General features: G+C 51.9%; 1 protein-coding gene across 1 annotated transcript in view; it reads left to right on the plus strand.

The window, feature by feature from the left end:
- Positions 1–16,183, plus strand: part of TDRD9 (tudor domain containing 9) — an 84,297-nt gene that overhangs the window by 57,871 nt on the left and 10,243 nt on the right. The window contains exons 23-33 of the mRNA XM_031454436.2: positions 606–706; positions 3,911–4,084; positions 5,613–5,724; positions 6,825–7,037; positions 7,259–7,348; positions 7,921–8,181; positions 9,023–9,178; positions 9,925–9,995; positions 11,318–11,424; positions 11,945–12,041; positions 15,690–15,828. Of these exons, the coding sequence (XP_031310296.2) occupies positions 606–706; positions 3,911–4,084; positions 5,613–5,724; positions 6,825–7,037; positions 7,259–7,348; positions 7,921–8,181; positions 9,023–9,178; positions 9,925–9,995; positions 11,318–11,424; positions 11,945–12,041; positions 15,690–15,828 (1,521 nt within the window). The remainder of the gene's footprint in view (positions 1–605; positions 707–3,910; positions 4,085–5,612; positions 5,725–6,824; positions 7,038–7,258; positions 7,349–7,920; positions 8,182–9,022; positions 9,179–9,924; positions 9,996–11,317; positions 11,425–11,944; positions 12,042–15,689; positions 15,829–16,183) is intronic.

The raw sequence follows: 16,183 nt of genomic DNA on the forward strand, positions 1-16,183 counted from the left end.
ATTTGAACGCAGGCCTGAGTCCACAGCTCTTGTTTTTCGTCCACCCGCTGCCTCTCCTGGAGTTGTGTGGGCCCTGGGATAAGTAGGACCTGGTCCCAGGGGCAGGCACTCCAGGTTTCGTGCTGGAGCCAGAGCTCGGAACGCGAGCCTCCCTGCCGTGGGGAAGAAGCACGTCGGGCGGCGGAGATGGGCAGCCCCGGCTGGGCAGGTGGGGTGTGAGTTTACCTCTGGCTCTGGGCGTGAGGAAATTCTGCCTCCTCTGACTAGTGGTGTATTTTCCTTGAAAGTTTAAGTTCCCGTTACTGTTTGTGTAGAAATAATTATGTTTTAAAAAGATGTGTTTAGTCAGCTTGATGATTTTTAGGTTAAAAAAACAGGTCTTCATTTTTCTTTTGGACTTTTGAACTATTTTAACAGGAAGAATTAGCCAGTATTTGACATGTGTTTATCATTAAACTCACTTATAATCTAGACGTCATCAGTCATTACACACGGTGCCCTAGAGCCTGCCTCTGATGGTGAGAGGCAGCGTGCTCTGTGTGGACGCGGCAGCTGTCCTGCCAGCCCTTCGCCTGCTCTCACCGAGGCCCTGTTGTGTCTTGCAGCTGAAGCACATCCCTCCCTATGGGTTTCTCTACTACAAACAACTGCAGTCTCTCTTCAGACAGTGCGGCCAAGTCAAATCCATCGTGTTTGATGGCGCGAAGTAAGTAGCGTGCTTTAGCGGTCTGCTGCAGTCGGGAAAGAACCGTGAGGGCCTCGCGTTTATGGGCCCAGTTGTGTAAAGTGAGCGCGTGTGGACATGGGTCTTCCCGAGGGCCGCTGCAGGCATGCTTGCAGTGGAGCTCTGCTTTCTCTTGTTGTCAGTAGCAGTTTATCTTGTCTTGCAACCAAGTGACCTCCTCCAGGTTCTAAGCTGTGTGGCCAGCGGCCTGATGCCCAGAAGGCTGAGCAGCGCGCCAAGGTGCTGAGAGCGGCTGTCCCTGGTGCGTCTGTCCCCGGTCTCACAGCGAGTTACCCCCAGGTCACTGGTGCCCACAGGAGAGCTTATCCGCCTAGAGTTACTTAGAACTTCCGAGGTCTGAATATTTTTGGAAGACAAAAACTGCAGTTACACCTGACCTTATTTTAATGGCAGGTGAGGACGGGCGGTGTGTTTTGGAGAATCGCTTTGAGTTTTCACCTCCAAGAAGGAATGTTTGTGCACAGAAAAGGCTGTTTACAGTTTTAAAATTGATTTTTAAGTTTTTAGAAATATTTTTCTGGTGTTCTATAAATTTTATTTAACATACAAAGCTGTGTAAATTTAGCACATAGGAAACTTAGTTTTTCTTTGATTAATGTCTAATAACTCAAGTTAAACATACTCACTCCTAAAATTTGGGCTAATTGCTTCAGACAGTTTAAGCTCCGTTCCTATGACTAATGTATTGGTTTTCTCTGTAAGTGTGTGAATGCCTCATGTGGCAAATTCACAACCCTAATTAGAACCTTTCTCAGTACTTTCATCTGCTGCAGGTTTAACTAAACGTACAGTGTCTCGAGTTTGCTCAGATAATCTACCACAAGTTACAGCAGTCAGACTCCTGGTCACGTGTGTGACGTTGCCTATTTGAAACTGGGCTCGCAGCTGTGGTCCTGCCGGAGTGTGCGGGGCCCCGGCTGCAGGCATGGGGCTGCTCCCCCGGCTGGTCTGGGTGGGCGGCATCCGGCCTCTCGCCCCTGGCAGCCCCTGGCAGCCCCTGGCCTTGGTCTTCACTGCAGGCTTGGAGTCTGTGTGCGCCAGGGCTCTCTCTGTAGATGTTTTAAGTCTATGATTCCTCATAGATTTCTGATGTATGGTCACAATACCAATGTCATGCCAATCACTTGAGGGTGTAACAGTGTTCCTCTGGGTGTAACAGTTCCTGTGTGTCAAATTTTAAAGGCAAAAATGACATAAAATAGTGGTTGAAAGAGTAAAGCCTGCCCCTCTTGGCACCAAGCAGGGCCTGCTGAGAGCAGCGCCCGTGTGAGGTGAAGGGCCCCGGAGCAGGGCTCCTGTGTGGACGTCTGGAAGTTTTCGGTTCAGTGAGTTGGGGGGGGGGTGCCTGTCGTGAAGGGTCGTGGGAGAGGCCCGGGTGTTCGGAAGACCTAGCTGAGGCTCAGAGTAGGAGCAGAAGTGCTCACTTGGTGCCTCTCGGGAGATGTTTGGGTGGGCTTTGGAGAGGAGGAGGCCGCAGGCGAGCGGGCGGGGCAGGCAGGGTTGGCTTGGGCTCAGGCAGGAGCCAGGAGTGCAGAGCTGTGGTTTGGGGAAGTGCAGGGCATGGGCAGGAGCCAGAAGCCGCTTTGCCTGGAGCTGGTTTTGTGTCAGGTCGAGTCTGAACAGGGGGAGGTCAGACGTGGTCCCTTTTTTGGGGGGGGGCGGAGGTTGAGGTGGTTAGGCTTTTGTTTATTTATTTTAATGGGGGTGTTGGGGACTGAACCCAGGACCTCCGGTACATTAAGCGCACTCCTCCACTGAGCACCCCCCCCCCAGGCGCTGTCTTCTGGATGGTGTCTGTGGCCAGCTGACTGGTATGGACATGACTAGATGGGCAGTTGAGACCCCTGAGGGTTCCAGTCTGAACTGTGTCTTGTGGAACTTAGGAAATGAGGATGAGGAGAGGAAATCAGAGTCAGTCCACTCAGCAGCCGTCCAGCCAGAGGGAGTGAGATGCGAGCGTGAGCTGGGTGGGCGTTTGCAGTGCCCGGAGGTGGCGGGGGTGGGGTGGGGGGGTGGTGATCTGGCTGCGGGGCTGGGGGTGGGGATGGAGGGAGCAGAGCAGAGGGTCAGGGCCTGGCCTCACACTGATGAGGGGGCTGCACGGGGTGGGGGGCTGTCACGGGCTTGGCTCCCGCCACATGTTGAGTTGGAAATACTCAGGAAAGATGAGAGTCTTGGAAATGAGGTCTAGGGTTTAAAAGGAATTACTTCTGAGAGAGACTTGGAAGCCTTCTGGAGAAAGAGGATAGAAATGGAAGGGAGTGAATGAAGTGGAGGCCAGGAGGAGAGCGCGTGTGGTGGCTCCTGTGGTACGGGGGAGGAGGCTGAGAGGGAGGTGGGCTGGGACCGTGCAGTGGACAGAGGAGGGGAGGCCAGGGGCCGAGAGGGCAGGCCGGGCAGGGCACGGGCTGAACCGCCACTCCACCCTCACGCTGGGGCCACACTTGATGCTCCTCACAGCTCGGGGCCCTTCCAGGTCTGTCAGGTTGGCACAGTCCCACGACAGCAGCGGGAGGGGCGTGAGTCTGTCAGTATGATGTTTTGACCCAGGAGGTTTTGACCTTCACATATAAATAAATGCAAACTTGAAGCTTTTTTCCTTGATACCAGGAAATGCCTGGCAGGCACCCTTATGCGTCCTTGATTCTCCCCTCAGAGAGGGGCTGGGGTAGGACCCTGGGATGTGGGAGGGATGGTAAGGGTGGGTGCTCATCAGCATCACTGGGTAGTAGACTGGATGTTCTTGGAGGGAGGGCGGGGAGGTAACTGAACTCCTCAGTCGTGTGGGTGTCTCTGTCTGCATCTTTACAAAAAAACAAACTCCCAAATCTCTCACTGTATTCTAATTATGAGGATTCAGGTTTCTTAGCTGAAAATTCCATTTGAACTCAGTCTCTATTCTGCATTAGATGCTGCATAATACATACGGGTGATCCTTGGTTTTACTTTAATGATACGGCATTGTAATTTGTGTTTCTCTTAAGTGAATAATTTCCTCTTAAGTGAATACTTTTTGATTAACTGCAGAATGAAGCGTTGCTGGTGTTCTGAGGAGACGTGTAACTGAAAATCTCCGTCTAGTCTTGAGAGAAACTAACATGCACTTAGTTCTTTTTTTACAGACACCTGACAAATTTGTTTTTCTCATTTGTATTTGTGGAGCAGAGCCTTTGTGGAGTTTTCACGGAATCCGACAGAGAGGTTTAAAACTCTCCTCGCGGTGTACATGGCAATTAAGATGTCTCAGCTCAAAGTCTCCCTTGAACTCAGCGTTCACTCTGCAGAGGACATTGAAGGGAAGGTGCTCGGAGGGGCGGTGTCAAAGCTCAGGAACACAAGGTATTTTCAGACGGGAGGCGGGCATGACCTGTCTGCCTGCTCTCACATTTTCAAATATTATTTCTAAACAGCTGTTCTCCCTTGCTCAAGCTCACACTGGAAGCGCTGGCGCTGTACCTGGGCAGCGCTGCTTCAGATCCTGGGGTCATCATCTTCTGGCTGTGTGTGCTGGGGCACATTGCTTGACCTCTCTGAACCTCAGTGGTTTCACCTGTTTATAATAGATGTGATGCCTGCTGTGCAAGGCTCTTTGGAGGACTGAGTGGAGTCGTTTATGTAATTTTCAGTTTAGACCACAGGGATTAAACGTAATGTAGTTTTCTTTTTCCTCCTTATATTTGTTAATTTTCTCTCTTTTTAAGCACCTTTATCGTGGTGTGGCTCCTGCACAGTAAGTTGCACGTGTTTCAGATGCACGCTCTGATGGAGTTTGGTAGCTGTATACACTGTTTTCTCTTTTTAAGCAAAGTGGAATATTTCTTGTCCTTAGCAGAGCCGACAGTGGGGCAGAGTGGAGATGCTTCCCTCACGAGCCTCCCTTCCTTGTTGGGCAGGGTCTCTCCCTTCACCTGCTTGGTGCAGGAGGGAGAGCTGCCCAGAGCAGTGGCCTCCCTGCTGGGCAGCTGCCATGGACATGGGACCTGGAACCTCGCTTGCAGGTTTCTCCTCTGGGACCAAATTAAAGTCAGCATTCTGTGTTGTAGTGTGTTCTCACAGTACTGTCTGCAGGAATTCTCAAGTACCATTTCTGGTTTGCAGCCTTTTTAACCCTATGAGGAATGTGACAGGAGCTTGAGGCATTGGTGAGGAAGGGAAGGAGGTTCATTCAGTTTCATCCAGCGTGGGATGTTCTGCTTCGGAGAGCTGGAGAGTTCCGTGGGTTCAGGCTGTAACACAGAGTAGACCTGCCCTGCTGGGTGGTTTTGCCTCAGTCACTCCTATTTAACAAGTGGATCTGAAGATGAGGAGGAGAGGTGGACCAGCATTTCTTATAATTCCTCCTCTTCATTTAAGAATAAAGTTACTAGGAAATAAATTTTTGTCAAATTTATGTTTCATCTCCCAAAATTTAAGCATCTACTATATTATTGCTTTAAGGGAGAAATGGTATTTCTTGGGTTCATTAGAAAATCTTGTGTGTGTCTTCTAACAACATTACACGGGCGTGGACTCTTGTGGCTTTCTGAAGTTCAGAGTCACTCACCTCGACACCACAAGCTAGGAGACACTGCAGGTCCCAGATTCAGAATTTATATCCTTGGAAGATATTTCATCAGAGTCTGGACCTTTAGAATATACTCCTGAAGGATGGTAGGTAACTGCTGGGTGCAGCCCACCCCCGGGGGGCTCAGGAAGCTGCAGAAACTCACATTTGAGACAAAATCAAATTTGACATCTCTGGCGTTAGGTATTTTATTAAAATGTTCTTTTCTTGTAGGAACAGTAGAATAGTTCAGGCAGTAACTGCATGTGTAAACATGTTTTCTTTGTAACACTCGATTGCTTTTTAAAAAAACTGTATTAATAGGGTGAATGTGGACTTCCAGAAGCAGACGGTAGATCCCATGCAAGTCTCCTTCAACACGCTGGACGGATCCCAGATGGTCACAGATCTCCTTTTAACAATCGATGTCACAGAGGTGAGAATGGTGGGACCCAGTCACTGGAGCTTCTCTGTCTTCTTAATGCAGGCCTGGCACGCTGTGCACGTGACATACTGGACTGTGGACACATGCAGCCTGAGTGCGGCACCGTCTGCACTTGACCCTTGAGCAGCGTGGGGGTGAATTCCTGGATGGCTTAGAGTTGGCCCGCTCTGTGGTCCCTCTGTGCCCTTGGATTCGAACACCCACGGGCCGGGCTCACTGTTGCGCTGTGGTGCTCACTGTTGGAAAGCGTCCCTGTAAGGGCGCCCTGGCAGGTCAGACCCGGGTTGTTCGCACCTGGTGAGCTTGAATTGCAGTATTTGTTAAACGGAAATGTGGCTGTAACACAAAATGAAGGACAGATGCGTATTCTAGAATCAAAGTTTAATCTTTAAAATGTTAGTACGTTTAAACTGCTAAAAAAAATCAGTTTAAGTGACAAGATAGGTGTGAAAATCTTAATTGGCCTCATGATATTTGTGTAGTTCAAAGTATAACAACAAAGCTAGCCCTGGCGCTGCTGTCTGTCAGGTATGGTTTCTGCTTATTCATAGTAAAATCCCAGTTAAAATGCATCGCGTCTCCTGGTGAGCCCGTGGCTGCCCTTTGTTGGGAGACTTCATGGAGAAACCTGGATTCCAGGCGATTGCCGGATGCTGGTGGGGTGGGCTCTTGCCGTCCCGTGGCCGCGGGGCGGGGCGCTCCCCAGCGGGGTCCTTTTGGATGGAACGTCCTCTCTCCCGTTCCTCCGCTGCTCGTCCCCTGGGCTGTGCGTTCACACCCAGCCCTCGCCACCCTGGAGGGCGCCTGCCAGCCCGTGGGGCTGCTCGGAGACAGAGCAGTTCTTTCTTACACGCCCCTCAGAGCCTTCAGTGCTTGTGTGTGTGAGCGAGTCTTGCACCTCCAGGAGGGGATGTAGTACACACTTCCTCGCCTCACCTGAGCCAGAAACCCCTTTCTTCCTAGTGGGCACCTCCTAGAAGCCTGTAGAACACTTAGGTTCCCAGGACTGGAGTTGCGAGTGCGGTAGCTGGACGTCAGCCCTGCAATTGAGCTTTCTAGGTTTCACCTGTGCTCCTCCTCCTCCTTTTTAGGTGGTTGAAGTGGGGCACTTTTGGGGATATAGGATTGACGAAAAGAACTCCGAGATTCTCAAGAAGCTCACTGCTGAAATAAACTGCCTGAAGTTGCTGCCCTTGGCCGTCCACCCGCACCCGGACTTGGTCTGTCTGGCTCCTTTCGCTGATTTTGATAAAGAAAGCTACTTCAGAGCGCAGATCCTTTATGTTTCTGGAGATTCCGCTGAGGTATGTTCTTCTGTCACAAATCAGTCAAAGGGAAATGAGAGAAACCTACAGCAGTTGGCTGGAAGCCTTTTCTGATTTTAAATGGGAATTAAACATAGTCTGGTGGGAAAGTTGTTTCTCTGAGTGACGGGAGGACTTAAGCCCCAGTCGCTGCGAATCCCGTGGTGGTGGCGCCGCAGCGGGGCTGACGGGGCTGTGGGGTGTGCGCCCTCCTCTTCCAGGTCTTCTTCGTGGACTACGGCAACCGGGCTCACGTCGCTCTGCATCTCCTGATGGAGATGCCCTGTCAGTTTCTGGAGCTGCCGTTTCAGGTGAGATGGAGCGGCTCCCGGGGTGTGAGCAGGGAGGTGGGGGTGGGGTGGGGGGGTGGCCACGGCCGTGTGGCCCGCAGCCTCGCCCTCAGCTCAGGCTGAGGCCGCCGGCAGGGAGGACTCGCTCTGTCACACTCGCCAGGTTTGGTTTCTGCTTTTTTCCAAAAACACTGCTGTAGGTTTTTTTTTTTTTCCCAATTCTTCTTTTGTAATGAGTTTAAATATATAGAGGGTTTTAAACTTAGTAAAAAGTAGTTGTTTTAATTCAGTGGTATTTTCTAATGCTGTGTCTAAGGTTTATGTTGAAAGCAGACAGTTAAGGCGGGCTGGAGACGCTCACACATGCACCTTCTGCCAGTATGGAGAGGTGTAGAAGTTGTTTTGTTGATGTTGAAAAGCAAAACTGAGTTTTTTTACCTATAAAGTCTTCCCTAACCCCCAAATTGTTTTTGGTAGGACATTTATGAGATCAGTGGTGAAGACACCTGGGCCAGGGGCACTTGTCAGTGGCGTGTGGCTGAGCATTCCACTCGTTTACAGGACTGGCTCAGCCGTGCGCTTCTGTCCCGTAGGCCCTGGAATTTAAGATTTGCAAAATGCGCCCATCCGCAAGGTCTCTGGTGTGTGGCGAGCCCTGGAGCAGCGGGGCCAGCCAGCGGTTTGCCTCCCTGGTCAGCGGCTGCGCCCTCCTGGTGAAGGTCTTCTCTGTTGTGCACAGCGTCCTGCATGTGGACGTGTACCGCTGCTCGGGGGTCCAGGATGCCGTCAACATCCGAGACGTCCTGGTCACTGAGGGCCACGCCGAGCTGGCCGAGGAGCCCTATGCGTCCAAGGTATGCACTTCGCCCTGTTGGAGCGTGTGTGAGGGGGTGCAGAGAGCCGGAGGATGAACGCAGTGTCTGGTAACCGTGTGTTACCATCAGTACCATTTTAAACATTAGGTTTCTTTGAGACCAGATTACCTGGCTGGGTGTTTTTTTGTTGTTGGTTTTCTATTCTGAAGCTGTTATCTGTTGTCTTTCTTCTTGGAATGAAAATTAGATGTGAAAACGTTCTCTGTTGGAGGGTTTTTTTTTAATGGATTCCAAGATTTATCTCCCTAATGAAATAATTAATAAAATGTTTCATGTATTTCAGACATTTCACTATGTTCAACTGTTTCTTCCAAAGTCAGTTCTGAAGCTATTTTTCTTGATCTGAAGTTTTCAGAGATGCCACTTTGAGGCTTATGTTGAAGACAGTTTTCCTTCTGTAATTTCTGCAGAGGAGTTGGGGCTGAGTTGGGGAAGGGACAGGCAGGCAGAAAAAACGTCCCTAGAGAGCTGGCTGGGTTTGTGTTTCCATGTTGGAGAACACTTCTGGGGACCCTGGTAATATTCCCAGTGTGAAACTGAAGTTTTATATACGAAAAAATTGTTTTTGTCACAGTTCTCTGATGGCTGAAAGGTAAAAAGGCTAATGAATTGAGCCTTCAATGAATCCTGTCTTACTTTTTTTGTTTAGGTTTTAAAATGTTCTTAATGTACTTGATAAAATTGTCTTTTGACACCTTAATGACCTAAAGCTCACCCAAGAATAAGGTTATGCCTGCGAAATACTTTGAGTAGTTTGAAATGAAGTGCTCTTAATACAGTTTTTTCTTTCAGCAAAATGAACTTTTCTTATTTTGTTCAGCAAAACCATGAAGTTCTCAAGGGTCTCTTTTCCAAATCAGTAGAGAGCGTGACAGACAGGTCTGTGCCATCCCCGGTAAAAGATGATGAAAAGTATCTGCTCCGGGTTCTGTTAGAGAGCTTTTCTTCCAACAAACTGGGTCACCCGAACTGCAAGGTAATTCAGGAGTCGTTTTAGAACTTAAAAACGTGTAATTGTGCTACGTTTATAAGCTGAGCCATCACTGGTCATACACGGTGTTTCTGTCTCTCCTGGGGGTTAACGCTGTTGCTTTTCTCACAATGGAGCCTGTATTGATAAGAGAAAAACCCAGGGTCTAGTGTAGAGAAATGCTTTGACTAGTTCTTCTTTTAAACCAGCCTTTCCAGAGGCGGCCAGTGATTGTTTATCAGATGGAAGGCAGCGCAGTGTGGGGTTTGGGAAGCAGTGTCAGTGCTCAGCTCAGCCCGTGGGGGTGCTCCGGCCCCTCCCGCAGTGGCGCTGGAGGCGGGGCTGCCTGCGCTGTTTGGAGGAGAGGGCTGGCTGGAATGTCCCCTCCCCGGGGACATTGCTGTTGCTGCCCCGCCTCTTGCTGTGCTGTCTTAGGCCTGCTGATTTCGCTGGGCTGACGTGCTGCAGTGAGAAGGCAGCAGCTTTTCTAAAGCACTGGGCACGGTTTCCTTATGTGACCAAAGGCCTTGTTAAGTATGTATTTTGAGGAATGTTAGTGAAACCGTTGAAGAGGTCTGTTGCATCCCAGAAAATAACCTTCTTTAAGGCGTTTCCCCCTCTGAATCTTACAGATGTTATGACTGAGGTGAAGCTTTTTCCTTTTTAAACCATGAGCTGACTTTTGGATTTTTAAAATGTGTGTTAAATGATATTTCACTTATTGGTAACATTCTGTGTATTTATGTGTACAGGCGATACTTCATGGGCCGTTTAACCCTTATGAACTGAAGTGTCATAGTCTGACCAGAATATCCAAGTTCAGGTATGATCATTACTTGTTTCCTGTGAAAAATTTTTTTCTCTGCTTTTCTGTTTACAGAGCTCATTAGAAATCAATCTTCTTTATCTCTAACCTGTAGAAACGTGTTACTTTTTCTGACTCCTTCCAACTTCTCCATTAGCTCCAGATCTGAGATTGCCTTTCTTCCTTACCTGAAAGCCATTTTGTGTAGGACGTGTTGAGCCCTCATTTTTCCTGTTTCTTTTAGAATTGTTACTCATTTAGGAAATCTGTGAGTGCCTGCTGTGTCCTGGGAACAGTTTGGGGAGAACAGTGGAGAACAAAACACAGCTGGTGTCCTCCCCAGGTTACGGGTCCAGTGGGCAGTGGTTCAGAAAAGAAAACCAGCTATTCCAAGAGCAGTTGATGAGGGTCTGGACCGGGCCGCAGGGCACCCTGAAGGTGTCCAAGGGCAGCCCCTCACCACTCTTGGGAGGCCCTCGAGGTTTTCAGAGAAATGTGAGGCCTGAGGCACGCAGAGGAGTTCGAGCTGGCACAGGTGTCCGGCGGTGCCGGGAAGGCTTGGGGGGGTGGTGGTTCCAGCAGCAGGCGTGCAGGCCTTGCTTTAAGAGTCTGCTCCTCTTGAGTCGTGCAGGGGTGGAGACTCGGTGGGGAGGGGCACTGCAGGGGGAGCCTACAAGCCACGTCCTCCTGAGATGCACTGGACTCCATCCTCAGACAGGCGGGAAGCCTAATTGTGTGTGTTTTGAAATGATCACTCGGGCTGCGAGGGGAAACCTGGCTTCTCAGAGTCGCCTCCAGGACCGGCGGCGTGGGCGTCCTGAGCTGGTCAGGAGTGCGGGGGCCAGGCCCCACCCACCTTTGGAAGAGAGCTGTGGGTGGTCCACATGCACTTTTAAGTTTGCAGAGCCCCAGCCTGGAGAATGCATTGGATTTGGAGCAGAAGGCTCTCTGGGTGGGAGTGTTCCTCTGAGGCCAGTCACTGCTGTAGTCCATTGGGGTGGCATGGGCTGTGCTGAGTCCGTGGCAGGAGCTCCGGGTGTGGAATCATCAGGCTGGTGCTGGAGCGGGGGTGGCGGGAGTGGATGGCAGGGAAGAGCCAGAGCGGCGGGTGCCCGAGCCTGGGCCTCTGGGAGTGTGGAAGAGGAGGTGGGGTGGGCCAAGCCGCGATTCCTCTGGACGGACCTGGATAGCCTGGCCGGGGGTAGGCGGCGGCCCTGCAGGGTAGGGGCCCGGGACAGTGCGGGTGGCACCTGTGGTTGCGTACTTGGCCGCCTGTGGGTCTGGCACATGCACTGCCTGGTCGGTGGGCGACCCGCTGCCTCCCCACAACTTCCTCTCAGGTGTGTGTGGATCGAGAAGGAGAGCATCAACTCTGTCGTCGTCAGCGACAGCCCTGAAGAACACCAGAGAGTGCTGGTCGCAGCCTCCCTGTCGGTCAACGCCACGGGTGAGTGGAGGCCGCCTGCTCCTGGCCTTGGCTCTGCTCCTCCTCCCGGGGCCCCAGGCATGGGAGCAGTTTGTCCTGGGATCAGAGAGCCACTGTACGTGTGCATGCTGTGTTATAGACCGTTTCCCAACTGTGTGGCGATGCAGGCTTGAGGGATGGGCACTGCCCCCGGTCCTGGCGTGCAGGGACGCGTAAAGTGGTGCCTTGGCCACGCGCTCGTTCGTCGTGCTTGCCTGCGGAGGACACGGGCCCAAGTTCCTGGTCCTGGGACAGACCCAATGGCCTAGGGGAAGAAAGGGAGACGAGTAACCCAACAGAGCCCGTCCCAGCGGGCGAGGGGCCAGACCGCGAGCCGAGGCACAGGGTCCCTCTCAGGGCGCTGCGGCTGCACCGGGGAGCGCTGTGCTGCCTGGCATCTTGGGGGACATGTCCATGCGGGAAGGGCTGCCTGAGGGGGGCGGTGCTGGCCAGGTGGGGATGTCGCGCCCCTGACGCTGCTCTCCTGGTGCCTATGTGACAGGGTCCACGATGCTGCTGAGGGAGACCTCCCTGATGCCGCACATCCCCGGCCTCCTGGCCCTCCTCAGCATGCTGTTCACGCCAGTGATGGAGCTAAGGTATGGCGCGCTCACCCGCTCGGTGGGGGAGGACCCGGCGCCCCCCGACCTTGGAGGGGAAGTGCCCGCGGCGTCCACTGCATCAGCTGCTGGCCCTTTCCTGTGCTTCGTGTGCCTCCAGGAGGCTTTACTTCCTTCCCAGAGCTGCACTTGGACTTAGAAAGAGGCTCAGAGAGCTTACCAGGGTTCTCTTGGGAGTGTGAGTTAAAGTGGGGCAGGAGCGGTGAAACTGGAGGCAGAATTAAGGCTCAGGGTCAGCACGTGGTGATGGACACCCCATGGTCAGTGGGCCATAGATGTGAGTGCACTTTACGGTGGTGGCCGTGAGGTGGGAAGACAAACTGCAAGCGTTGGCAGCTCCCCTTGGCGCCAGGATCTCACGGGGCCTCCAGACACCTTGGTGGGGAGGGCCGCGTGGCAGCGTGAGCTCCGGGAGCGCCTGCCTTGGAGGCCACGGCTCCGCAGGGCTCTGATCTCAGCAGCAGGGTGTGCAGAGCACTCACTGCGGCCGAAGGCCTGATGGGCTTTGGCATGGGGGTCGGGGCAGGGAAGGAGGTCACGTGCGGCCGTTAGGAGCCCACGTCCTGGTGGGCAAGACGGAAGTGACCTTGGCCGTACTGAGTGAGGCCTCTGTGCACAGGAGGGGTGTGGGGTGCTCACCCCGTCCTCCGCTGTGGCCCCCTCTCCTCGTGGAGGGTGGGACCTGGAGGATGGAGGGCGTAAACCTGCGCTTTCCCCTCTGGCTGCTCTGACGGCCTTCTCGTCTCCAGCTGGACCGAACTCCTGCTTCGGTGCTTTTCTTTTAAATATAAGCTTCTTGAGGTTGTGACTAATACAGTATATTATTTTTAAATCTCCAAAGTGCAGGTGGTTAGGTGGTAGACACTCAAGAAATACTTAAATTTAAAATAGTATCTTTCTAGAAAAAAGTAAGTTTAATAGGCTTATATCAACAGTACGCAGTGCTTTGCACATAACTGATACTTTGTATTCATTCTGTCTCATTTAGTTTGAATGAGCCAAAACGGGACAGTTTATATGACAACGTCCATGAGAGTAGTTTCTCTGAGTCCTCAGGCCCAGCGCGGGGATCATCAGGAAAGGCAGACAGGGCCTGGGGGTGGGTTTTCATCCATACTCTGCGTCTGGTTAGTTGTGTGAGTTTTGTCGCTCCTGTGGAATCAGGAGCTACCATTTTTGAGATGAGTAGATGAGAGAGGCATTTGATCTGGGCGTGTGGCCTCCTGTGGCTCCCCAGTGTGGACCGGGCCTGGGGCCTGTCAGTGTCCTGGGTGTGCTCGCAGAAAGGGGTGTCCTTTGAGCCGTGGCCTCCCTGCTGCTGCCCGGGCGCCCCGCTGGACCTGGCTGCTGGCCACCGCATCGGTGGTGTCAGCCCGTCTCTGGTGCTGTGGCCGTCCTGTCCCGGTGGGCGGCAGTCCGACAGCCAAGGTGGTTCAGGAGGAAGGCGGTGGCAGCGGGGGCCAGGCGTGCACCTCCGAGGTCGCTGGTGGTCGAGGGGTGCAGGGAGAGGTGTCTGCGTGGTGACCACAGGGGCCGGCGCCCAGGGCTAGCGCGGGCGTCGGAGCGTCGCCAGGGTGGCCTGGGCAGGCGGGGAGCCTCGTTAGACTTCTCACGCTTGGCACGTGAGCGCCGTGCACATTGGCTACAAAGCATTGAACAGTGCTTCCTTCACATGCGAGTTTCAGACTGACTACCATTTAACTTCTGAGGAAGTGTGTTTCCTTGTGTGGCTCGTGTGAAGAGTTCTGGAATATTAGCTTGCAGGAGAGGCTCCCCTTTTGCTTTAACAACTTTAAACATCATTGTCTGGAGCCGTGAGTCCTCCTGAGCGTCGCAGCCGTCAGCTTGTGCCAGCTGCAGCTCCCCTGCGCGCTGTTTCAGCGTGGCCGTCTGCCCTTGGCTGCACACTGTGTGGAGTGTGCTTGCTTTTGTTCCAGCCATGAGTGTTGCAGTCATAAATATGCTTTATAAAGGAGGTAAAAATCCACGTTCTCAGTGACTCTCAGGTTCACATCGGTACGTAGGATTCCTCGAAGAGAATTAAGCCTAGTGCTGTGGTTGCTTTACTGAGTTCAGACTCTGAGCAGCTGAGCAGAGAATGGCAGCCCCAGGTTGGATTGGGTCAGGTCAAGGCTGAGGCTTTCAGGACGGTCCTTGCTGCAGGGCCGGTGTTGCCACATGTGGGCAGCCAGGGGCGTCTCGGCGGCTGTCAGTGTGGCGGGGGCGACGGCGACGCGGGCAACGCGACGCGGCGTCTCATTGCTGTGGGGGGTCGCTCTTGTTCTTCATCTTGGTGACCTCTGGTTATTACTTCTGTTTTGGAAAGTTTTTATATAAATTGGAATAATAAAGTATACTCGTTAAAAATAACGTAGGGGAGCTTACTATTTAAAGAAGCATTTTAGTGACTGTTCTGTAAAGCAAATACTCAGCACCTGATTTGTAAGTCTGAATTCTGAGTCTCTTCTTAGAGTGAGATTCTCTTTTATCGTCATTAATGTGAAAAAAGGATGAGTTCATGTGTTTAGGACTAAGAAGGAAACTGTTTTTGTCCAGAGTATTTTCGTCAACATTTTATTGACCTAGATGATGGGAAAGGTCTGAGTTGATTAGGAGTCAAAGAAAACTACCCGACTGTGTAAAAGGTGTTCAGTATGAATGTTCATTCACTTTGTATTTCTCTGTTGACCCTGAGACTTACACTGATGCCTGGGACATGAGAAGGGCCTCGTGAGTCAAGGGGTCTGGGGGACGTGGTGGGGGAGAGGGGGCTTCTGCTGGAGGAGCTGAGCTCCTTAGGCTGGAGAGAGGCCTGGGGGTGAGGGCGGTGGAGCCCAGCAGAGCCCGGCCAGGCCGGTGGCTCATCATGTCGCTGAGAATGCAGCAGAAGCTGCCGGGAGCCCTGAAGCAAGGACGGAAGCCTACTGGGCAGGTTTTGAAAAGCCAGCACTGTCTGCTGTTGTGCAGAACGCATGGGGAGAAGCAGGAGCAGGTGTGGGACATCCGTCAGGGAGCTATTGCGCAAGTCCAGGCGGGAAACGACGGTGGTTTGGATGAGGCTGGTGGTCACAGAGGTGGAGGGGCCAACAGATATGGGAAACCTGAGAAATGGAGAAGACAGGACTCAGGGTGGTTGGAGGGAAGCTGTGGGCTTTGTATCATTAGTGGGTGTAGTTGTTCTAGGGTGAGAGGCGGAGCACAAAGTCTTGTAAGCTTTTCCTAAGTGCCAGACTTCTTTCCCAGGTCGTAAACACGTGCATCACCCTAATAAGCCTGTAACTCATAGAAGGAGTTCAAAGGTAGGGGAAAACTAGTTGTGATAAAATACTCTTTATGTTGTCTCATGTACTGCAGTAAGAATTAGAAACTTAAATAATGGATTAGTAAAAATACTTAACTTACTGTCTTTACAACTATACACACACACACACACACACACACACACTCTCTCTCTCTCTCTCTATTATTTCTAATAAAACTGGAAGAGAAAATGCAAAAATGAAATTAGTTGCTGTCCTAGAATTTAGAATGATTTTATTGGGCATTTTTATTGGTCAGTTCCTTTAACATTAAAACAGTGGCTTAACCATTTTGAAGTATTAACTTTTCTCCAAACTTTTCATTTAGGGTTGATCGAGAGGGAAAGTGTTACACTGGAGCCCTCTGTGGTTTGGGGTGGAGCCCGACCACAGGGGCCCCTGTCCTGCCGGAGCACGACATAGAGCTGGCGTTTGACGTGCAGCTCGGCGTGGAGGACGTCGTGGAGGTGAGAGCAGTGGTTCATCGCTGCGTGGTGGCTCCTCCTCTGCCTTGTTTGCCAAGACACCCGTTAGGAGAGCGCGTGTCTGACACGGCGCTTCAGACGGAGTTGCACCCCGCTGGTCTTGGAGGTGCCCGCCCTCCCCGCCCGGCCTGTGTTGCTCACTGTTCCGTGTCATGTAGCTTCCTGACAGTGCTACGCTCTCTGATTTTCTCCTTTGGTGGTGTTTGTAGATGAAACACCAAAAGCACGATCTGTGAAAGGAAAAACTGAGAGGTTAGACTTAATCGAAATTAAAAACTTTTGCTTTGCTAAAGACCCTGTTAAAAGGATGAAAAGACAGGCTACGTACTAGGAGGAA

This window comes from Camelus dromedarius, chromosome 5 (assembly GCF_036321535.1).
Source record: "Camelus dromedarius isolate mCamDro1 chromosome 5, mCamDro1.pat, whole genome shotgun sequence".
NCBI classification, from domain to species: Eukaryota; Metazoa; Chordata; class Mammalia; order Artiodactyla; family Camelidae; genus Camelus; species Camelus dromedarius.